General features: G+C 42.3%; 1 protein-coding gene across 2 annotated transcripts in view; it reads right to left on the bottom strand.

Moving 5' to 3' along the window:
* Atp13a4 (ATPase 13A4) overlaps positions 1-25,494 on the bottom strand; it is a 131,990-nt gene extending 106,496 nt beyond the window's left edge. For both annotated transcript variants that reach the window (XM_050159957.1, XM_050159958.1), the window contains exon 1: positions 25,342-25,494. In XM_050159957.1, the coding sequence (XP_050015914.1) occupies positions 25,342-25,404 (63 nt within the window). In that variant the 5' untranslated portion in view covers positions 25,405-25,494. The remainder of the gene's footprint in view (positions 1-25,341) is intronic.
* Between the last annotated feature and the right edge of the window lie 1,103 nt (positions 25,495-26,597).

Raw genomic sequence — 26,597 nt, 5'->3', positions numbered from 1 at the left:
GCTCAAGAAGATGTATGTTTATAAGGGAGGTGGGTGGATGCAAACCTCAACCTAATTCTCACACTTCACACAAACAGTAACTCATAATAGGTCTCATAATTCAGTATTAAACATAATTTTTTAAAAAAATGATTAAAATCAAGACTAGACTCAGAATTGTTTTGTCTTCAAAGAATATGCAAAGCACTAAAGATAAAGGGAATATTTCATTCTGTGGATTATCCTCTCTCTCACCGAAAACAATTTGGGGCATAAGGACTTATTAGGCTTAGACTTCCAAGTCACCATCCATTACTGAAGACAAGAACTCAACAGGAACCTGAAACAGAAACCATGATGAAATCTGCTTGCTGACTCACCATAGACTCATTCTTAACTAATTTTCTTTACAGCCCAGACCTCCTGACTGGGGTGATGGCGGGATGCTGCCTACAGTGGGTTGGGCTTCCCCACATCAATTAAAAGTCAAGAAAGTCCCTCCCAGACATGCCCACAAACCAAATTTCTGAAGACTCAATCGAGAGTCTTTTTCCGGTGATTCTAGGCTGTGTCAAGTTGACAATCAATTCTATGTCCCTGGGTTTATAGAAATTAAAACCTTTTTTTCTTTATGAAAGAGTCTGTGGAGAAGAGGAAAGAAACAGAGAAAAATACCTGCAAACTGCATCTGGAAACAACAAACAGTGGTTCTTCAATGAATGAGAATTTACTCAACCATGGCACTATGAAAACTACTAAGCGATCAAAAGGGAAAAACTTTACATAAACATCCTAGATGTATCTCTGGAGAAGCTTATTTTAAAAGTCCATTTCAATGTATGTAATGATAATAATCACAGAAGAGGCCATCAACTTGATGGTGATGGGGAATGGGAGGGGCTTCAGGGTGGGTATTTGGAAGGGGCTGAAGAGAGAAAGTGGGGAGTGATGTAATTCTATTCCAATTAAAAGAATACTAAAAATAAAACAAAAAAAATAAAGCACCTTTCCAAATTTATATAACTGTATAGTTACATTTGTATATCATTGTTGAAATGATAAAATTACAGAAACAGAGAATACATTGATTGCCAGGGCTAAAGAAAAGGATACAGAAGGGAAGCAAGTGGGTGTAGCTATGAAAGACAACATGATTGACCTTTAGAAGGATGGAGTTGTCACTATTCTGACCATATTATTGAATGGCTTTTTTGTTGGCTGCAACAATGGGAAAACCTAGATACAGGGTACATAAGATCACCCTGTACTATTTCTTATACTTGAGTGTGAGTCTCTTAATGCCTTTATATACAAAAGAGAAAAAAATGAAAGAGTTGGACTCATCTATATTTTGCATGACTTTTTTGTATCTGGAATTCCTTACTTAGGGGGTAAGGTTCTGTAGGTCTTTGGACACAGTTGACAGTACCATTCCCAGTAAGTGAAGTTCCTGGGCATCTTCAAAATGAAGGACAGGTGAATAACCCTCTCAGCTCCTGCAGATATATACCTGTTTAGAAACTAGAAGAAAAGAGGACAGGAAGAAGAAACTCCTTGCTCAACATGGACCCTTCCATACACCCCAACTCAGGTCCTTCCTGCTCTCTGCTAAACAGCACCAGTGGATGAAAATGTTTGGATGATCCTAATTAATGGCGATAAAGAAAAATTAAAATAATAAAAGTAATGATGATAATCAGATTTGAACAAAAATATAATAAATATGGGTCATCAAACTCTTTTTTTAATACCAATAAGAAATTATTTTCAAGTAAGCATCAACATTGCCCAGCTACAATTCCTGTGGCCTACAACAATGACTTGTCTGAAAGATAAATTGGTGCAATAGTGGTAAACATGTTAGGAAGTAACCAACCACTTTGGGGGGATTTTAGATCCCATTCCAAGAGTGGGAACTCATACCTAACACTGCTTAAGAGGGCCAAGGACCTGAGACAACACATGCCCTAAGCCCTAGGTAAAAACTACTATTGTTCTGCTAAATGAACATAGAAAAAAATTCCTAATGACATTTTTGCTGCACCCATAGGTCAGAGCATCCCTGAGCCCTCATCAGAGAAGCTTGTTCTTGCAATAGATGGGAATTAGAACAAAGACCCATGACTGGAGAGGTACAAAAAGTGAGACTTTTAGAGCTCAGCCCCAAATGGGATGTATTCATCAAACCTCTCCCCCTCGAGGCTCAGGGAGCTATGTAGAAGAGGAGGAGAAAGGTTGTAAGAGCCAGAGGTAGTGAATGACTCCAAGGAAACATTCTTCCAGACACAAGGCTAATACATACGTGAACTCACAGAGACTATGACAGAACACACAATACCTGCATAGGTGCAAAGCAGACAAAATATCAGAACTAAAAGGACCGAGAGGACATGAAATAGTTAGTAAAGAAACTATTTGCAATCTATACCTGCTGGGAAAGGGAATGTCGGGTTTCTCCAGAGAACTGCCACTGTGTATATCAGTCATCTTCCAGAAAGAAGTCTCATGCGCAGGAGATGTTAGCCAATTCAAACCAGACTCCATGTTTTTTGTGTATGATTTGTTTTGCTTTTTGTCTTATTGTGGCTTTTGTTTGTTTGTTTGGTTTCAATTGGGGTGGGTGAGAAAGAGAGAGAACTTGAAGTTAGATGAATAGGAAGATTTGGAGAATCAGAGAAGAGTTGGGGGAGGGGAAAATGTAAGATTTGGATAATCAGGGAAGAGTTAGGGGAGGAGAAAAATATTATCAAAGCTCATTATCTCAAAAATTAAATAACTTTTTAACATTTAAAAGAAATAAAATGTTTTCAATTCTGTGGGCCATACAGTCTTCCTTACAACTATCCATTTCTGCTGCAAAATAGACAGAGGCAATGTCAATAAGTTAAGGTGGTTGTTTTCCAATAAAACTTTACTTACAAGAGCAATTTGGTTCACATTTTACCCATAGGTACTAGTTTGTAAGCATTAGCCATAGAGAACAATAAAAACATTTGTTTCCGCTTACACTGATAGTAACAGAATCATGAATATCTAACAGAATTATTAAAACTTTAAAATAAAGAATCACATGAAAATACTTAACTAGTAGCCAACTGTGGTGGCACACACATATAATTTCAGCCCTGGAGAGGCTGAGATTAGTGGATGACAAGTTCAAGATTATCCTGGGCTATACAATGAGTGCCAGGCCAGCCTGGACTACATAGCATGGTCCTGTCTCATCCCTAACCCATGGCAAAATGATTAATTATTAGCATTGAATGTGATAAGAAGTCAGTAAATATAATCAATGACGATGACGATGATGAAGATGGTGCTGAGGATAACAACGACAAGGCCAGAATCAGACTGATATCACCGGGTGGCATCACTAGTCTCTGAACTCCTTTTCTGCAATGACTTTAGTGACAGGAAGTGGTCATTATCCCTACCTCACCCTTCCTAGCTGATGCCTGGGAATTCCAGAAACCTCTGTGGATTTCCAAAGGAGAACGACACCAAAAGAAGGAAGCTTCTTGAGTTATCAAGTATAATGGCTTTCTAAGACCTTCTGAGACTGATGTCAAATAGCTATGTCACAGGAAGAGCTGCTGAAAAAGTGATACGGTAGGACTGACAAAGAGCTGTCTGGAGGCATGAAGACAGGGACCAGCTGAGACGAGCTCTGAGATGCGTGGGCTGTGGAAATGGGGGAGACCGGAGTATATTTTGGACAGGTGGCCACAGAAGGTAAAAGAAGATGAACTAGTGGATTGACATAAATGGAGCCATATTTCAATTTAACATAATGAAGAGGTTCTGAGTTTGTTTTGCTATTTCATAGATGAGCTTTAAAAAGAAATGGTTTGGGGTTTTTTGTTTTTTGAGCAAATTTTCTTCTCTGAGAGCATTTAGGTACAAGTTGGACGGTAAGAGGAAACAGTAAAAAAGGGTCAGATAGCCCTTGAAGGGGCTCCTGACCTGAAACTCTGCCTACCTGTGAAATAGATGGAAAGTAACCCAATGACCTTGTTCTCTAAATTCTGATCCTTCCTTGTTGACATTGGGGTTTATGAGCTATATTAGCTGCTTGGCTGTGTCAAACGTAATTTAGATGAGGAAGTGCTTGCCTTGGCTCACAGTCTGAGATCACGTGGGCGGGGTGCGTATGGAGGAAGGGAGGTGATGCTGCTGAGTCACATGAATTCTGGTCAGGAAACAGAGAAACGAATGTCTGGGCTCAGCTCACTTCCTCCTTTTTACCTCAGCTCATGGAAGAGGACCCACTCCCATTCCGGGTGGTTTTTCACACCTTGGTTAATCAACCTCTCCTAGAAACTCCCTCACAGAGTAACTCCGAGGTTTGTTACCATTGTGTTTCTGAATCCTGTCAAGTTGATTAGCAAAACGGATTGTCACATGTGCTAGGTCGTATGAATTTGGAGTGTACTTGTAACCAGTTATAGCCACCAATCATTCAGTATTTATCGCAAAAGTATCTACTGTATACTGAACAGATTTTGGGCACTTTCTAAGCATTGGAGATACAGCAATAAGCAGTTGAACAATAAGTCATTAAAATTAATTTTAAAAGTATGTCCTTGTGAAAATTAGATATGACACCACTTAAGTGCATGCTCTTTTTCTGTTTTCAGTTGACAAATTCATTTATTTATGGATACTGTGGAAGCAATTTTTAAAACATTGTTAGCCTGCAACGTTTAAATTTATCCTGCACTAAGACTGTAGGTTAAAAATTTAAGCTCACAGACTCTGGGCTGCCAGCTGGGGAACCTGCATGGGACCTAACTAGGCCCTCTGAATGTGGGTGACAGTTATGTGGCTTGATCTGTTATGGGGGAGCCCTGACAATGGGAACAGAACTTATTCCCGGGTACATGAACTGGCTTTTTGGAGCCCATTCCCTACAGTGGGATACCTTGCTCAGCCTTGATACAGGAAGAGGAGCTTGGTTCTGCCTCAACTTGGTATTCCAGACTTTATTGACTCCCCAAAAGAGGACTTACCCCCTCTGAGAAGTGGATGGGGGAGGGGAACGGAGGGAGGTGGAGGGGCAAGAGAAGGGGAAGGTATGTAAAATAAAAAATAATTGAAATTTTTAAAAAATTGGAATGAAGACAATTGAATTTTCCCCCTCACAAACTGCAAAGCCACGCACACAAGACCATGAAAGAATAAATACTGCAACTGTGACCACAGGGAATTGAATTTTATACCAAGGTAATTGAGAAAATTGTAGCTTTTTGTTTCTTCCTCCTTGCATAAAAGCAGTGACTGGGGATGGAGGAACTACACATGATAAAGGCAAAGGCTCCAGTTGGTTGTTAGAGCCCCATTCACACGTCCCACAGGGTCTGCTGCTGTAGGATCCTTTATATGAGTGTAATGCCTTTTGCTCGGAAGATCCTGAAGACAAGAGCAACCTTTCAACGCCCTGTCCCACGGTATGTCTGCATACTTCTCTAGACTGGTGAAGAGCAAACACGGAATTTCTGTGTGACAAAGCCCTCTTCAGTCACGGCAGTTGAACCACCAGTGCGGAGAAGAGGCCCGCACTCATCTCAGTCTCTATTCTTGAGAGCGGAGTTAAAGGCTGAGCAGTCTACAAACAGGCTGACTTTAACAAGGTGAGGTATTCAGCACTAAAAACTGACCTCTGTTAGAGCTGCTTCATAACACAGACCGTACTTATATCTAGAGATGTTTACTGCAGTTTCTCATCGTGATAAATAGACACCATCTGTGTGTACAACAAAGGGTAATTATTAAAGACTATTATACAGCTATTAAATAATGTCTGTTAAGGAGTTTAATACGGCGAGAGGAATAATTGTATAAGAGTGTTGAATGGAGAAAGACAATGGAAAATTATACACTATGATTACAAATTCAATTTCAAAAACACTCACAAAAAAAGTATATCAAACAAGGAGGAGTAGGTCCATACATCAAACAAAATACAAATGGGGATTTGGCTTGGAGAATGGCATCCTGAGATTCTTCCTATATTAGAATTTCCTGTATTTTACACGTGAGAGTCATCAAACATGTCTCGATTTTAAAAACAGAGAAATAATTTTTACAAATCTCTTTTTTTAACCTGCTGACAGAAATTCAAATTAGTGGAAGAATGCTATGTACCAAAGGAAATAAGCAACCCAGAGCAGTATGACCATATAAGTCTTTGTTGTTTTTAAGATAGGATCTTGCTCAGTAGACCAGGTTTAGCTTGAACTCACTGTGGTCCTCCTGCCTCAGATTAACACATACTAGAATTGCAGGCTGTGATGATTTGAAATGTTATTTATTCACTTTGGTTCACCTACTATTTATTGTCTATTAGACAATATGTGTTTATTAATTTGTATTTCTGTTTGGACTACTCAACCACAGAAAGCAGTATCCAGGACCTCTATCTTCTCATGGCAGACCATGTCCTCACTACATTCCGCCAAATGCTGGATTTTGAATGGACTCCAGCTCACTCCAAAGTAGGCGTGTGACTACCAGCATGGCTATCTCCAGGCCACAGGACTGAGAATGAAGAGATGAAAAGCAAAACTACATCAGACCCCTTGAGAAGGAGTGAGTGTTTGAATAAGACTAGAAAGAGGGAATTTCCTCTCCCTACTGCACTGATACTGGGGATTTAACACTAGAGTTATCAGAGAACCCCAAGGAATGTGAGAATAAGCCAGCATGGTAGATCTATCCATTAAGGAAACAGAAAGCCAGCACTGAGGCATCTTCTCTGCCCCAGGCTTAAGATGTGCTTGAGAATGCCACTACATGGCGACCTTCTGACTGAGCTAACAAACTAACTTTGTTTCGCCTGAAACCATGTGCTCTGAGCTTTTCAACCCCCCCCCCCTTAAAAATCCTAACTAGTATATAAATTGTGCTAAAAGATAGGCATTTAACCATGGAGTAGAGCTGGAGAGCTGGAAGCAGAAATCATCTTAGGGTTTGAGCTTATGCAGACCTTGCGTATGCTGCTGTGGCTGCTAAGAGTTCACATGTGTAACTGCCTGATCATGTACATAGTACGCTATTCCAGCGTAGTCGTCTACCACCTCTGGACCTTCTCTCAGACTTTTCTTTCCTAATGATCCCTGAGCCTTGGGAACAGGGGCTGTGATATAGAAGTCCCATTTAGGGGTGACTATTTCACAGTGTCTTATCCTCTGCATATTGAACAGTTGTGGGTCTCTATGTTCATCATCTACTACAAAAAGGAGCTTTTCTGGTAAGGGTTGAGGGGTGCCCTAAGCAATTGGTATAGCGAAAGTTATTAGGAGTAGTTTTAATGCTATATTTATTTAGCAAAACAATCGTAATAAGTTCTTCCCTAAGGGTCCAGCATGGGTTACATCTTTGGAGCAGATTGTAAGTACAATGAGAAAGTGTGGTTGCTCCTATAGCAGTTGTGCCACTGTTATACTAGTGGCCATGTTTTCTTTACCAGGTTTTTCATTGCTGAGACTCACAGGATTCACAGATGGGTGATACTGATGATGACTGTTCTCCTCCAGCAGTGTGCATAGTACCTTCTGGCTCTCTGAAAGCTAGCCAGTAGGGATAAAGCATCCCAGTCAGTACCTGCTTGATTGTTCCACGTTCTGTGACTTGAGTATACGGTGTATTCAACAATAGGGTCTTACCATCAAGTTCTGGAGGAAAATCAAGAGTAATTCCCTGGAACTCTAATAGAATTCTGTAAGGAATCCATCAGGACCCAAGCTTTTTTTAGTTGGTAGATTTTTAATTGCTGCTTCTATCTCAGAGGTTGTTGAGGGTCTGTCTACACTGTTAACTATTTCATACCTACGTCAAAATTTATCCACTTAAGTTTATATTTTCCAATGTGGTTCAATACAGATTTTTTAAAATATATCTTTATGAGTCCCTGAATCTTTTGTGTCTGTTATAATATCACACTTTTCATATTTAATTTTGTTACTAGGACCTTCTTCTTCTTTTGGTTAATTTAGCTAAAGGTTTGCCAAACTTGCCAATCTTTATAAAGATCCAACTCTTCATTTCTTTAATTATTTGTAGTTTCTCATTTCTATTTCATTAATTTTATTTTGATCATCTCATCCTGTCTATCTTTGAAGGTGTTGTTTATTCTTGGCTCTCTAAAACATTCAGATGCTTCATTAATTTATTACTTTGAAAACTCTTAATTTTTATGTAGGCACTTAGTGCTATAAACTATCTTCTTGGGACTGCCTTCATCATGACCTATAGATTTGGGTATATTATGTTTCATTTTTTACTAATATCTAGAAATTTTTAAACCTTTTTTGTTATTTAATTCTGGACCAAATTATTATTCATTTGGTGTGCTATTTCTTTCCATGTGTTTGTGTAGCTCCTATAGTTTCTGTTGCTGCTGGCAGCCTGTTTTATTCCACCATGGTCAGGTAGAACACAGATGTTATTTCAATTGTCTTATATTTGTTGAGAGTTTCTTTGTGTCCTAATATGTTGTCAATTTCAGAGAAAATTTTCTGGGCTTCTGAGAGCCCATTTATTAGTTGGTATTTAGGTGGATTTTGTTACTTTATAACTCTCTGTTAGGCCCATTTTATTTATGATGCCATTCAACCCCACTGTTTTCTGTTTAGTTCTTCCCTGGATAATCTGTCTATTGGTGACAGTGGGATGCTGATATCATCTACTATTAGTGTGTTGAAGTTAATCTATGTTTTTGGATTAAATATTCCTTCTTTTATAAAGTTGGGCCTCCCTATTTTTGGTGCATAAACTTTTAGAATTGCAATATCCTCTTGGTATATTTTTTCTTTTGATGAATAGGACATGTTCTTCCTGTATCTTCTGGTTAATTTTGGTCTGGAGTCTATGTTGCCAGATAGTAAAGAGCTATGGCTTCTTGTTTCTTGGTTCCATTCTCATGGAATGCCTCTTCTCATCTTTTTGCTCTATGGTGACATTTATCACCATGGTGAGGTTCGTTTCTTGGAGGCATCAAGAAGACAGATCCTGTTTTCTAACCCCCTCTGCTACCATTCCATGTCTCTTTAGAAGAATATTGAGAGTATTAAAATTAAGAGTTACTTTGAACAATGTTTTTTAATTCTGATCCCTGGAGAGTAGTTTTTTTAGACCTCTTTTGATGAACTATTCTGAAACTATTCATTTAGTCCCTGTACCCTCTTGGGGGTGTTGAACTATCTCTTTAGACTGGCATAGTCCCTTCAGTATCCTATGTAGATCTGACGTGTTGAACATAAATCTCTTAAATGTTTTTGTCATGCTAAGTTTTTCTTTCTTCTTTACATGTGACTGATAGTTTTTCTGGCTATAGTAGTCTTGATTGGCATCTATGATCTTTCAGAACTTGCACGGTATCAGTCTGAATCCCTGTGACTTTCAAGGTCTCCATTGAAAAGTCAACTATTATTTTAATGGGTCTGCCTTAAAATATGACTTGGTCTTTCTCTCTTACAGTTTTCAATATCCTTTCTTGTTCTGTGCATTGAGTATTTTGATTACTATATGGCATGGGGAGTTTCTTTTCTGGTCCTGTTACTTTGGTGTCTTGTATATCTTTCAGATATTAATAGGCATTTCTTTCCTTAGATTTGGGGGATTTTCTTCTACAGTTTCAATGAAAATACTTTCTGTACTTTTGACCTGGGTTTATTCCCCTTCTTTATACCTATTATTCATAGAGTTGGTCTTTTTATAGAGTTCCTGCATTGTCTGTTCACGGATTTTCCTAGATTCGGTATTTTCTTTGACTGCATGACCCAATTTCTCTATTTCTCTTCAAGCCCTGACAGTCTTTCTTCAATCTGATCACTTCTGGTGAAGCCATCCACTGAGCTTTTTCTTTGAGTTAGTGAATTTTAGTTTCAATTTTTAATTTAGCTTGCTTTTTCTTCAATTCTATCTCTGTATTCTCTATTTTATTTCCATGTCTTGAATTGTTTTTTTTAATTCCATCCAACTATTTGTGTTTTTCGTTCTTTATTCCAGCCTTTATTCATATCTTCTAAAGTTCCTTGAGCATACTAATAATTGCTATCTTGAGATCACTGTCGTATGCATCATCCAAGTTGCTTTTCTCAAGAAACCCAACTGTGGAGCACTAATTTTAGGAGAAGACATATTGTCTTGGTTATTTTGTTTACTGTGGTTTTGTAATGGGAAAACAGGCTATTTTTAATTTGACTTAAATTCTTTTTTTTTCCAGGACCAGGTGAACAATCTAAATAGACCTGTTAGTTGCGAAGAATTAGAAGCTGTTATCAAAAACCTTCCTACAAAAAAAGCCCAGGACCAGATGGTTTCAATGCAGAATTCTACCAGAACTTCCAAAAAGACCTAATACCTATACTCCTTAATATATTTCACAATATACAAACAGAAGAGTCATTGCCAAATTCCTTTTTTGACTTAAATTCTTATGAAAAACATATAGCAATAACATACCTAGAACTAGAAAACTTAAGAAAAAATATAGAAAATCATTATGCCACAAGTAAGCAACAGTGATTGGCTTTGCCAAGCTAACCTCCTATACGATAGTCACTGTTTGGTAAGCCAGACTGGTTAGGAATATGGCAAACACTTAGCTTGCCTGAACCATGGTTTGTCTGTTCCTCAGCCAGTCTCCCATAGAGACCTTTCCATGCAGAGTGCTGCACAGAATACAGTATTTGTCATAACTCCCAGAAGATAAAAGATAACCCACAGTCATATATTTTCTTGAGTCAATCTCAGAGCTAAAACTTCAAGCCAATCAAGTGAACCAACTTCCAAAAAGAGACAAACACCAGAACTAGAGAGAGTGCTTCATCAGTTAGGAGCACTTGTTGCTCAGAGGACCCAGGTTCGGCTCCCAGCTCCCACATGGCCATTAGCAAGCACCTACAATTAGAAGTTCAGGGGATCTAATGCCCCCTTCTGGTTTCCATAGGCACTGCATACATGTGGTTCACAGACATATACATGCTGGCCAAACATTCATACTCATACAATAACAATAATCTTTTTTTTAAAAGAAAACTATACCCAAAAAGACCAGAACAAAACAATACTTTCATCTTTTCTAAATCATGAGAGACAGTGATGGCTGCCACATGAACAGATTTTTAAAAATCAGCAAAAATGTGAAGAAGTTCATAAAGGCCGAACATGGACTAGATCAAGTTTGTAATGTCGAAAATTTTTAAGCCCAGCCTGTTCATAGATACTAAGAATTCCTCCCCACGTGTATCACCTTGTGCTCGCGGGAAAGACAGATGGTTGGAATGGAAAAGGACATGGCACAGCTGCCTCTTTGGCAGCACAGGTGTGAAGAAGGTGGCTAATGGCCCCAGCAGAGAGGCGCAAAGTTCCTCTCGCATCTCTGGAACAAACCGGAAGTGACAAAGTTCAATTACTTCCAAGGAAGAAACTCTCCCCAGGAAAAAGGCAAAACCCCATTGATACTAGAAGAAAGAAGAAAAAAAAAACACTCTACCACTTTCTATCTCTAAACTAAGGCTCTATTCCTACATCAAGCCCAGACTGAGTAGCAAACCAGGGGAGCTACCATTAGGAAGGGGAGGAATAGAAAGATCAATGTTCATGTAATACAGGCATAAGCAGAGAGCTAAAAACTGAAGGGATAGTCAAGTGATCTTATCCTATTGTCTTTACTTCTGCTCATTTCTATATCCCAATGACCAAAAACTTACAACTTCTACAAAAAAATGTGCCCAGAGTTTTGTTCTTTAAATAATTACTTGGAAAGCTAATAATATATCCTGTATTGGGTACAAAGAGGAAAAGAAGGAATAAATTACATTTTAAAAGATTACACCAGCTAAGGAAGATTACACCAGCTAAGGAATGATTGTGACCACAAGATTCCCTGATGGATTAATGAAGAGAATCACATTTAGTCTGGCTTTGGTGGATGGAGCAGGACTCTGATGACCAAGGATCAAGATAAAGCCATGCTCCTGGATAAGAAAGGAATGAGAGTGTCTAGCTGAACAAAATCAACCAGAAGCAGCTCAGTCCTTTCCAGACCTGAGCCGGCAGAGGACACAGATGCCCTATCCCCCCCCACACACACCCCTCGATTTTTTGGTCTGAGTGGGCACAATCAACCAGGAACCTGTCCCATGTCTCGGGAATCAGGTGGTCTGGCACCATCATACCAATCTCCCTTCAAGGTTTCTAGGCCCCAGGCACGTGAGAGAAGAAAAGCAACATCTCTGTTCCATGCCTTGTGGCTGGGGTGGGCAGCACTCAACCATGTGCCATCTGGTGACCCAACCAAGAACCGTGGTGCTGGGTAGTTGGGCGCCATTATGGTGAGAAAGTGCAGAGTGGGGAAATGGAAGAGAGAGGGAGGCAGACGGTTCATGGTCTGGGGAGAGAGGCAGATATGTAGAGGTGATGGTGGTGAGGAACAGGCTGATATGGATGGCCTGCTAGCCACCTGAGATCAAGGTGATATCTGGGCCTGGGCGAGAGCCAAGGGCTAGATGTTTGTCCGAGGCCCTGAAGAAGCTGAAGGGGGCTGTGTTGATGTCTGTGGTTCTTGTTGCCACTGAGGGTGGTGCAAAGGCCTCTGGTCTGGGCCACCGCCTGGAGCCACGTTGGTGTCTAAGAGTCATGCTGCTGCAGGGGCCATGCCAATCTGGGTGGCCTGTGCTGCCACCTGGAGCCATGGTGATATTCTGACCTAGGCTGCACTGAGGACTGTATCTATGTCCCTTGAACTACCACAGCTTGGGCCCAGGTTATTGTCCCTGGCCTGTGATGCCACCAAGGGCTATGTAGATGCTTAGGGTCTGAGCTGCAAGCTGTGACCATGTTGGTATCTGAGGATTGTGCTGCCACTAGGGCCAAGTCTATTTGTGTGGCCAATGCTGTCACTTGGGTCCATGGTGTCATCTGGACCAGGGCTGCTGCTCAGAGCCATGCCTGGGTCCGCAGCTCTGCCCTAGCCAGGGTCTATGTTCATGTTTGTAACTCCTAAGACTATAGAAGGCCATGGCAAAGCTTGGGGCTTGGGCTGCCTCCTGGGATCATGTTGGTATCCAAGAGTCATGCTGCTATGGGGGAAACATGCTAATCCAAGTGGCCTGCGCTGCCACTTGGGACCATAGTGACATCCAGGCCTGGGCTGTGGCCCAGGACCATGTCTGGGCCCATGGTCCTGTCACAGTCGGGATCCGTGTTGATATCCATGGCCACAAAGAGACCACACAGATGCATGGGGTCTGGGCTACAACCTGTAGTCATGAGGATGTCTAAGAACCATGGTGACATCTATGCCCAGGCCACTGCCTAGGGTCATGCCTGTGTCCATTGCCCTGCATCAACTGGGGTCTGGGTTGACGTCCACGGCTTGTCTTACTACGGAGGGCTCTGTGGACACCCAGGGTCTGGTCAGTCACCTGAGACCATGTTGGCGCGCAAGAGTTATGCTACCACCAGGGCCGTACTGATCAGGGTGGTCGATGTTATCATCCGAGTCATAGTGATGTCTGGGCCCAAATTGCTGCCAAAGTCAATGTCTGGGTCTGTGGTCCTACTGAAACAGGGATCTGTGATGATGTCTGTGACCTGTGTTAGCACAGGGGGTCATTTGGAACCATGCTGAGCCAGCCCTGCCCTGGCTCTGGCCCTGGGATAGCTGGCCCTGGCCCTTGCTGAATTCTTCAGCAGGAGACTTGGTCCTGTCCCTCAGGGGAAAGCTATACCCTCCTTTCCAAACTTGGGAAAGATGACCCTACCCTTTACCACAGGTATGCTCCTCAGCGGGGAAACATGCTAGAGCTGACCCTGTGGTTGGGGATACAGGTGAGCAGGCCCTGAGGGCACAAGAGCAGGAGAGCTGACCTTGTCCTCCCCTCATATGTCCCCTACAGCAACTGGGAGAGAAGGCCCTCTGCACCTTGCCTGGACAAATCAGTAGAGCTGGCTCTGGTGATATGCGTGTGGGTGAGCCAGACCCGAGGGTCTGAAAGCAAGAAAACTGTCCCTCCTTGTTCCTTGCTGCAGGATGCACTGGCTGAGCTAGGCTGGCGAGGACATCCGGGTAATGGCAATGCGGGAAATCTGGCAGACTGACTAGACCAGCTACCACCCAGACCCAGAAACAGGGCTATGAGTTGACCCATTCCAAGATCCAATGAATCCCAGGCCATAGTTTACACCTGCCACATAGGAGGCGGTCGGTCACCTAGCCTGTCGCCATTCCTAACAAAGGGTCAGGATGTTGTTCTGCTCCTTCTTTATAATTTGGAGGATGCCTGAAAAGAGACGTTAATTAAACCTACCTACGTGACAGAGCTGGCATACAGAGCAGAAAGACCAAGAGAGCAGGCATAGGTAGATGTGGACATGACCACAACCATTCACCGGGTTACCTAGGAAACAGAATGCTAATGAATTTTCCCCTTCAGTTTATGTTTTGGTATATAAGGCGAGAATAAACACGGAGGAATTTTCAGGATGTGAACTCGGATCTCGTGAGGGATCACTGAGAATCTCCCTCCTGATAAAGCCATGTAAGTTGTCTCAATTATTCCCACTCCTCCCCTCTGGTCTGGAGAGATAGTTTACGTTGGGGTTGGACCCCCACATATATATAAAGAAAGAAAGGAATGAGAGTGTGGTATTGTAGGTTATGACCGGAACGCTCCAGAGACAGTGACAGCAAGATTGCAAGTTTGAAGACAGACTGGGCTACAAACAGAGATCAAGATCCAGAAAGGAAGCAAAGAAAGACAAAATGGGGGGAGGGAGAGAGAAAGAGAGAGAGAATGAGAATAGATGGACTGACCAGATATAGTGGCATGCCCCATAGCCCCCAATTCTTGGGATGTTGAAATGGAAGTATTATTTAAGCCATGGAAATCCAGGTTAACCAGGTCAACACAGCAAAGCCCCATTAGAAGGAAGAAAGGAAGGAGGGGGAGGGAAAGTGAGGAAATTGGAGGGAAGGGAAGGGAAGGGGAGGGGAGGGGAGGGGAGGGGAGGGGAGGGAAGGGAAGGGAAGGGAAGGGAAGGGAAGGGAAGGGAAGGGAAGGGAAGGGAAGGGAAGGGAAGGGAAGGGAAGGGAAGGGAAGAAGAAAAAATTTGACGTATTCTGTGAAGTGCCAGCAAGAAGAATACACGTGGTTGGTTAAAGATAATGGAAAACAAAAATTGTTTCTTGGAGTTCAGTGAAGGAAAACTATTTTCCTCCAATAGAAAGATCTTTAGGTTACTGGGTGCTTCCATGCTGAAGGACAGCAAAACTGACACCATTGGCGGGGGAGTGGGTTAGAAGGAAGAACTTGCTTATTGTGCACAAAAGTCTGAGTTTAATCCCCAGTGATAATAAAAAAAGTGCTATAAAATAGTAAGTTTCCACATGGCTCTTATAAACATCCTTAATGTTGGTCATCTCTTCTGCAACCTCTTCTTCCCAACATTCTCCCCACTAAATATCCTTTCCCATTATTCACCTTTCCCCTTCAGATCCCCGAGCCTGTTATTTTATAAGGGATACAATAGGTTTTATTAGAGTATCCTATTGTGCTGGCTAGTTTATGTCAACTTGACACAAGCTGAAGTCATGTGAGAGGAAGGAGCTCCCATTAGGAAACTGCCTCCATAAGATCAGGTTGTAGGCAAGCCTGTAAAACGTTTTCTTAACTAGCGATATATGGGAGAAAGCCCAGCTCGTGTGGTGGCACCATCCCTGGGCTGGTGGGCCTGGGTTCTGTAAGGCTGAAGAAGCCCCAGAGAGCAAAGCAGTTAGCAGCACTCCTCCATGGCCTCTGCATCAGCTCCTGCCACCCTGTTTGAGTTCCCATCCTGACTTCCTTCAGTGATGAAAGTGTAAGTCAAATAAACCTTTTTCTCCCCAAGTTGCTTTGCTCATGGTGTTTTATCATGGCAATAGTAACCCTAACTAAGACACCTGCACAGGAAATACGCTCGTCCCTGGAGCCTAATAAAAAGCCCATTGCTGGGAGTAGGGCACTTCCCCTCAAGTTGTTGGACATAGGTGTCGCAGAGAGCCCCCAAAACAATACGGGCTATTGTCATTATTCCTGATTGTCTACGACCCTATTGCTGAAGACACTGCACATGTTGGTCATAGGCCACGGAGAAATCAAATTAGTATTTGCCAGAAAGCATCCTCCCTCCTAGCGATGCATTATGCATGCTATAGGAATGGGGGTGTCATCAAAGTCTTACCCAGGAATGAGCCTTTGAACTGCAACAATTACCCACATTGCAAAATATGCCCATGGATGCAATAATAATATGAGGGTAGCCAACAACTTTGTGATTAGATATAAGTCCTGTTCCACAAGAGGGAACATACGCCTGGCACTGTAAATCTGGCCAAGAATCCATGGTTAAGGAGCTCACAGGCCCCAGCGGTGAACTCTCTACTATTATTTTGCAAAATAGGCATTGCATCTAACTGTTCTCTGAATTCATATATCTCTACCCATAAATTAGTAAAGCTCTCTGGCCCCATCAGAGCAGTTTCTTTGTGCAGCCGAGGGTGGTTTGCTCGGAAATTCATAACCAGCCACAAGTACAGAGAATAAGTGTCATTTGAGGGCACAGCCACAGATGGAGCATCTAGACAGTACCTTTTCCCCAAGGCACAGAGACCATTGCAGAGGAGGGGCAGAAAGATTGTAAGACCCAGAGCCGAACAGTGTGTTCTGAACACAATAGGACGGCTGCATTCCCAAGCTCACAGCAGCTCAGTCTCCCTGAAAAAGACTTGGCATAAGATCAAACCAGTCAACATTTTAGCATGTAGTGGGAAGGAGTTCATGACCCGTACCCCTAACTGAGGAACTGTGGGGAGTTTATGGCTTCTGGGGCAGGGAGAGCCTGTTTTCTTTAAGGGTGTGATCCTCGTAGGTTGACCACACTCTAATGGATGTCCTTATACCCAGGAAGATGTGGACAGCACACGTTAATTGGTGGGTTATTTTTTTTCTTTAAAAAGAACATGGATTTAGGGGGTAGAGAGAAGGTAAATCTGGGAGAAACTAAGGAAGGAGTTGTGGGTGAATATAATCAAAATACATTACATGAAATTCTCAAAACAACAAATAAGAAAATAGCCTTTTAGGGATAACCTCCCTACAAGAACATGTCTGTTACAATGGAGAGGCACGCCCTCGACAAAGTCCTCCTTCATCCCTCTCCTGAAGAGGAGAAGAAGAAACACAAGAAAAAGACCCTGGTGCAGAGCCTCAATCCCTACTTTATAAATGTGAAATGCCCAGGATACTGTGAAATCTCCATGGTGGTTAGCCGTGGGCAAGCAGTAGTCCTACAAGCAGAAAGCCATGGCTGTCGGAGGGATGCTCCTCCAGGAAGAAGCAGTATTGATAGTAGCTTGATTCAAGATGAATGGAGAATGATCCCAATAAACACATTTTGTATTTTAAAAAGTATTTTAAGCGGGCTGTAAAAACCAACCATTTTTTATTTTTAAAAAATTATAAGTAACTATTTGTAACTGTATGTTTCAAATCATTTAAGACAATTTACATTCTCGAGTCCCTTTGGAGATGGCTTCCCGTCCTGGATGGCTCCTTACCCGCACTATTATATAGCTACTGATTTTTGAGAGTCTGAACAACTTGAAGCCTGGTACTGTCCCAAAGATGAATTCAGAAATGATAGATTGATGATTGTCTCATCCAGGACCCCATGTGTACCCAAAGGCCAGAGAGCGCCCTGGTTTGAGAGACATGGCTGTAGAGAGTACATAGCACACAGCCTCCTATCTGTTCTCTCTCTGAGGGAGCGTCCGGGTCATGGCTGTGCTTGTTGCCCAGAGGACCAGCCTTAGGCAGATAGCAGGATTAAGGAGGAGGCTGTGTCCTCACCAGCCTTTTCTCTCTCATTATGTGGTGGTTTGGACAGTCTGCCAAGGTTTATATGATGAGTCTTCAGAAAGAGCAGTAGGTCACTGAGAGGGTTGTCTTATGTCAGCTAATCCTCACAGAGCCTTGAAGTCACATGCCTTGGTCATATCTGAACACATTACAGAGTCACCAGCTCCTCAGGTCACATTTCTGCTCTTTGTTTTTCTTCCCTTCGCTAGAAAAACTCACATTTCTTGATGTGGCAGGACACTCCTGTGGTCCAAGCACTGAAGAGCCTAAGGCAGGAGGATAATAAGTCATCCAGGTTACATAACAAGACTCTGTCTCAAAAGACTAAATCAAATAGAAGATAGATAGATAGATAGATAGATAGATAGATAGATAGATAGATAGATAGATAGATAGATGATAGATAGATCCCAAACCCATAGCACCGTGAAGAAATCAACAGTATCAAACTTTCTTTAAGCTGCAGAGTGATTTCATGTTCCTGTTTTCATTCTTAAACACAGGGGTGGAAAAAAACTTTAAGAAATCATCTGTATTGTACCCTGGCTCAAACAAGTAAGGTATTTATTATCTCTGCCTTGTCGGACAAAGTCAAAGAGAGGGGAGCGTAATATGTTTTGTGGTTAGAAAACAAATACTGCCAGAACCAACACTCAATGCTGGCCTTCCAGCTTCCTGGTGTATTTTCTTTCAATGTGCTCAGCTGTTTGTCACTGCTAACAAGTAAACAGCACGTCCTGAATTGTGAAAACTCCATAGACATAAAACCATTGTCTAAGGCAAGAACCTAAGCTATCACGTACCATTTACTTAACCAAATGCACCTAGGCATGTCGCTTAACCTTTCCTTACCTCAGTTTCCCTATTGATAAAAGAGAGTTGATAGATCTCACCTAGTAAGACTTAGAAGATTGAATCAAGTGCATTGTGTATAGTCTTAGTCTATACTTGGCCCAAATCAACATCACAGTTCATTATTTACTATAACCATCTGCAGTCCCAACTTGTCCCCTCATGCCAAGACCCTCTGGACCATCTGGAGTTAGTGCTGTTTCACTTGCTCTATCTCCTAGATTGCAGTCTATGAGTTCCTTTTAATTCTAACTTCTCAATATTGTCGAATCCCTTTTTGGCCCATCCTCTTCCCTGACAAGACATTATTTTTGTTCTGATCCTCTTGCCTAGACTATTTCAAACATGCCTTCGCTGACTTTATTTTTCTCCAGCCAACTTTGTTCAACCCACGAAACCACTCCCTATCACTTCTGCTGGCAAGTGTTCTGTGATTTCTGTAATGTGTCAATCAGGCCAGCACCTCAGCCATTCTCATTAAGTCGAACTCCATCATGGTATCTTCTGATTCAGAACAGGGTCTAAGAATGTATTTTTATATAGTACCCAACAAGGGTCCAGTGGTTGTTTCATGAACCAGGGCTTGGGAATCATCAGAAAGGAAAACTTACCACCACTGGAATGTCCTACAAAGCCCTACACAGTCTTACCTACCCCTTGGAGGAAACGGCATGTTACCTTTCTCCCTAAGGTTTGCTGCCACCAGATTGCCCTCTATAGTCCTTGTGCACAACCTCATGGTAACACCCGCTTGCAGCACAGGCTCACTGTGTTTCTGCCCTGTGGTCACAAAGGGCCCTGCGCTGAAAATGACCCTCCACTACTCCCATCCTGAAGTTCTTCGTAATTGTTGGACACGAGCCACTTCATGTTCGTTTTGCTCTAGGCCTGCAAATTATGAGCTTGGCCTTGTCCACTCATCTCTGAGCTTTTGGGAAGCAGGAGCTATTTAGTATTCACTCAAGATCTTCCTGGTCAGCCCAGAGAACTCCTGGTACTGACCAGAAGTTGCTTAAACAGCCGCTGAGCTCATGGATGAATGAATGAATAAAAGAATAGAATGAAGTATCACAAATAAATACTGTGGCATGGCAAAGTAACGCTGAAGAACAAACTGTTTATACTTGGGAAAGGGGAAAGCTAGTTGACAAACACATGGGATTATGGACCAGATTAAGCAAATAACATCAATTTTCTAGCCTTGTTCTTTATTTACTTAATGCTGTTCTCTTTCTTTTCTTTTTTTTTAAAGGTTTAATTTATTATGTATACAGTATTGTGTCTGCCTGCAGGCCAGAAGAGGGCACCGGGTCTCATTACAGATGGTTGTGAACCACCATGTGGTTGATGGGAACAGAACTCAGGACCTTTGGAAGAACAGGCAGTGCTCTTATCCACTGAGCCATCTCTCCAACCCCACTGTTCTCTTTCTGAGCCCCGTTTCCTCTGTTTTTTTTCGGAATGTAAAACTGCAGGTTAATGGAGCTTGCAATGACATCGGCCAGTGCCACACTGTGCCAGGGACTGTGCTCCATTCTGAGTGCAGTGGGAAGGAAAGGGGAAGGCCATGGAAAGGTGACTCGGGCAGGATCCCTGCTCTCTAGAAGCGATTAAATCCCACTCCTCAAAGGGATCTTCTGTCCAAGATGAGTTCACTACATGGGAGTTCTACAGCGATGAAGTGAGAATAAAGACATCAGACTTGGCCAGTGGCCCGGCTTCCTGAACAGTTCAACTGACAAAATGTCTCAGCCTGAGCACAATCCCTCCACTATGCAATCTGTGGGCCCACTGGTTAACATTGGCAAGCATCTCAGAGGTGCCCCTGAAGCATAATAAGTGGCTGTGCAGTCCGGGGGAGGGGCTTCTGCTCCAGGGAGTTAGAGAAGAAACAGAAACATCAGCTATCAGAGTGAGGCAAAGAATTGGTGAGGACAAACAGCCCCCAACTCACAGTGATGAATCAATGGGGCTCAGCACCCATCCCACCTGCTGCCAGGCCAGGTGACTTGCCAGGCTCTCAGAAATGACCTGGAAGTTGGAAAAGAGGCTCCTGAATTTCCATATTCCCTAGTCTTTAGTTTCTTGTACTTAATATAATTAACTGTGCTAAATGTTTGCCAGCGTAGCACCTAACACATTGTCCTTGTGAGGGCCTTTTCCCTTCCCCCCACACACCCTCAGACATCACCCACTTGTTTGTAGCATGCAGCATGGTGACAAAACAATCTTATTCTCTTAGCTAAAAATGCATGCATTTTAGCTTAAATGTTTAATGTGGCGCTAGTGACATTAGTAACACAAGAAAGAGGTCCTAGGTGAAAACATAAATGACGGTTAACATGATTAACCTCATTGGAGAAAGGCAGAGCTAAAACAGCTATCAAGTATCATTTTCCTAGGGTAGATGAGCCAAAGTTTAAAAGTGATAGTCGAGGAGAGAGGGAATAGCCATAAAAAGAGATTGCTGCTCAGCGTATAAGTTTCACATGACAACTTTTAGAGAGAAATGGAGTATTGTGTGTCATTTAAAAGTTAAACTCTACATTGCCTTTAGTGCTACAATGCTACCTTTGAGCCTTTGTTCTCACAATTAACCCGAAGAATGTCCAAAAACGTCCAGAGTTTTTCATCACAGCCGGCATGAAATTAGGAACAAGTAAACAACATGGGAGCTGGGGCACTAGTCATACAAACATCAGTGAAACACTGGAGGAGGCAAGCAGTGCCGTATCAAAAGGAGAATTGTTTATCATTTATCTTTAGCTGCAACAAAAAGAGGTAGCCTTCAAAAGAGAGTACAGGTGCCATTCTTTGTTTAAAATGCATGCTTGTGACAATTTGCATGCCTTCTTTAAGGATAGATTGTGACTGGTTTTATCTTAGTTGGGCACAATGCATAGGAGAAACAGTGGGTAATAGCCTAATTGTATCTGGATGCTTGTGACAGGGGGAAAGGAGCTAATGAGAAAACAGTATGCTCAGCAATGTGCTGGCAGGGTCAGGAGGGAAGGCCTACTGCAGTTATGTACAGACTTCTGTAGAATGAATCTTATCAACATTGTTCATTTCAGTGCACCAATGTGCCCTCACAGGACATACAGTTACACAGAAGCCCATTACCCAGTGTTTCCACAATACAGGAGTGCACACATGGGATGTGAAGAATATAGATAGCATTAGAATGTGCTACAATCATTAGGATGTTATGGTTTATGAATGCACTGTATAAGCCTAAAAAAGGGCCACCAACACGACATTATCAACCCACTCAATGTAAACTAATGAATCATATCTACTTTGTTCTTCAGTCCCAAGTTTCTATCTCAATCATTTCACAACAAAAATACATCACTTTTGTAATCAGAAAGATAACCAAGTGTGTGTTTCTTTACTTACTAAAAACCTAGGCATGAAATCAAGGGACATTGCTTTTCCAAACCTTGCTAGAATAAAACATTCCTCCAGAAATCACGATTTCATTCCTGCGATCAATGGTTGGATCAATTAAGCCATTAAGTAATACCATTGTCAGTCATGAGTAGGAAAATGGACAGTAATACTCCCAAGTCATTTCAATAGAGAAACGCACAGCACTGGGATTCATGGGGCAGGAACTCCCAGGAAGCCTAATGCGTTCATGTCACAGAAAGGAACCATCTTCAATGAGCCCTACAAAGCAGATATAAGGGACAGCAGCCTCTCCATGTAGAAGTGACCTCCAGAGAAAACAGAAATATATGTTTATTTTGTCATTAATAGAAAGGTGACTTTATTGTTGTGGGGACGGTAAGAACACAGTCATGAACAGAGAATACAACTCAATTGCACAGGTGGGAGCCACTCCCCCCCTTTGTTTAGACAGTAACAGCTCATGAGTCCCCAGAATCGCTCCTTCTCAAAACATTTCCACATGGATGCGCTCAGCTAATCCTCCTAAGAACCCTATGGGACAGGTAGGGTAAAAAGGACCACTCCTAATTTATAGGTAAGAACACTGGGACTTGAGTGGACAAGTGTCTGGTCCAAGCCCAGAGTGTGTGCTCTAGATGTCTTTCTAAGGCCTTTTGAGAGGTGCCTACTGCGGGCACTTTCCTGTCCTCCAACAGGGCCTGCCGTCTTTTTGCGTTTTGTTTTCACTTGATGATATTGCCTTCAGGTCACCTACAGTTGCTCTTTTGTCCCTAATTCTTTGATTAGGGGCTGAAAGATAATTCCATCTATTCTCAGCCTGTAAATGTTTATTTTCTTCCTTTTATAAACTCTATATATAAACTATCTGAAAGAGAAACTCTCAGTCATTCGTTTTTCTTGAAATTTGCGGCCATTTCTCTCATTGGAGGCCCGACATCTGGAAATGTCCACACTCATGGCATTTACAAGGAATCTGTAAACAATTTTGTGTGCCACATTTTCAGACAATCTCGGCTCTAAATGGGATTAGCTTACAAGTCAGAGGAGACAAAGTGACTCGACAAATACAAATTCTATGAAACAACAGACCTTAGGGAATGTAAGCTCAGCTATTCTCCTTACCTTTGCTTTATTAGGAGAAGCAACGTGTTCTATTTAGAGTGCTGTGTCCCCAGTAAACTCTGAAAAGCGGCCCAGGTGTGGATCCAGAGACACGGAACTACCAATTTCAACTAGCTTCAGTTCTTGGACAAGTTCCTTAGACATGGCTCTCCCCACTGATCTCGCAGGGTCATGGTGAAAACTAAATGCCCCTAAAAAATACTTTATGTAGCAGAACCCAGAATCTGTATAATAGATAGATAGATGATAGATAGATAGATAGATAGATAGATGATAGATAGATGATAGATAGATAGATGATAGATAGATAGATAGATAGATAGATAGAAGATAGATAGATAGATAGATAGATAGATAGATAGATAGATAGATAGATAGATGGATGATAGACAACTTTAGAAGTTTACTGCCGTGAATGAAGAACAGTGTAGAAAACAAAATGATGCAGCAGCAGGCAGGTGGCCAGGATTCTGCAGTCGGAACAGGACAAGGAGCTGGGCGCATACTAATGCTGCACCTCTGCTGAGCCTACTGGTCAAAGCGCTGTCACCAAAATACACAGCGTCCCTTCCCAGCCAAAGTGCTCAGCTGGGCTTCCAGCTGCATACAGAACTGGGCTGACCCCCAATGCCATTGGCAGCGCTGTAACGAAGACCAGCTAATAACACAACTACTTCATCTGAAGCATTTGTTAGTCTGGCGGGGGGCGGGGGAGATAGTCTTCAAGAATATAGGTGTCCATAATGGTATTTCGAAGACAAATTGTGGTCAAAATGAAGAGAGGATAAAAATGTGTGTGCTTACAAATGAGAAAGGAAGAGCGCGAACAAGAAGTCCCTGGCTTCTGGTAAGAGCAGTCAAGATGAGGATAAAAACTCAACTTCAGTCTCTCAAGGAAATGCTTGGGAGGGGAAAGGAACATAAGCCAACATTAGACCAGGAAGTCAGTTCTGGTGACATTTGGGTAGGGCCTTGAAAGCAACTGTTACTTGATAGTTAAGTCAGAAAGAAGTAAGGACATGTTATAGAAACCAACCGAATTAAGGTGCCCTTTATTTTTTCTATACTTTTTTTTTCAGCTTTGAGAGATGGGATCTATTCCAGAATGTCCAAAAGAAAAAAAAAAGTTGTTGCTATAGAAACGAGTAAGCAGATTAAACTTGAAAGACCAGTTTTAGAACAAAGAATTTAATAGTCAGGACTCCAACAATTAACCAAGAAAACATTTTAAGTAAATATCTTTCGGGTTTGTTATTTGTATATTAATTCCGGGAAGATAAAATGCTATTATAGAGTGAGAGCATCACATTTTCACATTTTAATTGCATCATTACCGGCATAAAAGGCTATGCTTACACAATTAGCACAGAGACCTTATTAAGTAGAAGTGCACATCTCTGACTCTCCCTTGATTACACTGTAATTGAGAAATATCACTGTAAATTCAACAAGCACAGAAGCCTCTCTGATTTTCTTATACCTCCCAAGCTCTGGGAGCACGTCTTCTACAACGAGAGAGACAATGAACTGCACAAAGTATTCCCTAACTCATCTCCACAGCAGTGAAGTTTGTGAAGTAAGAAGAAATGCCTGTAGGCTGACCACTGTTAGTACATGTGCTTTGTGCCTTCCCGGATGAACAGCAAGACTGTGTGAGAAAAGAAAGGAGTCAAAGGCTCAGCCACCAACTGCCCTGCCTTTGGGTTTCAGTTCTTCCTCTCAGAGAAGACCCTGGTCCTCACTTTGGGGACCTGCCCTAATGGGGGTTCTGGGCAGAACTTTCCATACAGATGAAATGAATAATGACGCAGCTCTATGTTCCTCTCCCTTTCTCTTTTACTTCAAATAAAAACCACCTTGATAAAAAATGAATACAATGTGTTCATTCTACTAAATTCGCGCCGTCAGAAGTTACATTTGTGGGACAGGGAGATTGCTTGGATATCATCTCTTCTTGTGTATTGTCCGAGTCAACAGGCAATGAAGTATGCGAGTGTGTTCACGAGTGTGCGTGGACGACGCCAGGGAAGGGGGACTGGCAGAAGGGCACAGGATGTGGCTGGAATCTTACCATTTCGTTCTCGTCTCCTTCATTGAGCAAAGCATGCTGGCCCTTCTCAAGGTGGTCCCCCATGGAAATGCGATCCGCTCCTGCTCCCCGACCCTTGCTTGCAGCAGCTTCCAGGACCAACTCCAGGGTCACCTCCTGACGCCGGATCAAAGAGTTAATGATCCTCCAGGTTAAAAACTCCCTCTTGAGCACACACACCTTCCTTCAGCAAATGACAATACTTAGCCAAGTGGACTCCTCCCCCGGGCACTTTGTGCCAGGAGGAATTTCTGGCTGCTCCCTGCTCCTGCATTCTCTCAAGGCAGCTGTCTCCGAGGAAGCCGCTCCCATGCGGATCTTTTTGGACCCAACTTACAGGGGAAAAACTCATTGCCTGCCCACAGCCTGCCAGCCTAAGGCATCTGACTGCAAATCCAGCTGGACAATGCGGAGTTGGCAGGACCCTCGGGACAAACAGGCTCGAGAACTCCCAGGTCGCTGCTTTATTCCCAGAAACTAAGGAACTGGGGTGCAGGGAGGCTAACAGAGCTAGATTTTCATTTGTTTATTTGAAGTCCCCAATCCATAGGGTTTCGGTACCGTTCTCATTCGTTTTGCTTGCAGATAATACAGGGCATTCATAATCCACCTCGACAGACATTTATAACTGCCTTTTCCTTTTGCACACACACACAAATATTCTACTTGATGTGTGTAGAGAATTGGGCTTGCTTTTCTTGAAAAAATTGTAGTAAAGGCATAAAAGCATAATCAATTATTCCAGGCAGTCCTTTTTAGCTCAAATGTTTGTGAGCGAATTCTTAGAGCTGTCCATAAACAAAATATTCAAGTGATCAACCACCACCCAAAAAATGGGGGAGCTGTTTTTTGTTTCTCTGTTGATTTTTTTTTATTTTATGTGTTACAGGTGTTTTACCCGCACATATGACATATGTGCCTGGTGTGAGCCCTTAGAACTGTAGTTACAGGTGGCTATGAAGCATCATGTATGGGTTATGAATAGAACCCAGGTGCTCCAGGAAAGCAGCAAGTACTTCTGACTACTGAGCAACATCTCCAGCTCAAATTATGCAAAAATTGGTTTTAGCATAGAAGCCTAAGATGACCAAGCCACGTTTACTGTCCTCAAGTCAGAATAAGGATTCAGATAGATACGTGAGTTTGCTAGGAGGTAAGTTCTTATTCTGAGAGCTGGAACATAGGTCTGAGATAACCGTAGAGAGTCCCAGTGTGTGGAGAGAAGCAGAGAGAGAAAG

The sequence above is a fragment of the Alexandromys fortis genome, unplaced genomic scaffold (assembly GCF_014885135.2).
Source record: "Alexandromys fortis isolate MF-2015 unplaced genomic scaffold, M_Fortis_MF-2015_v1.1 scaffold_100_1_3062724, whole genome shotgun sequence".
NCBI lineage: Eukaryota > Metazoa > Chordata > Mammalia > Rodentia > Cricetidae > Alexandromys > Alexandromys fortis.
This window is presented reverse-complemented; position numbering and strand designations above follow the sequence as displayed.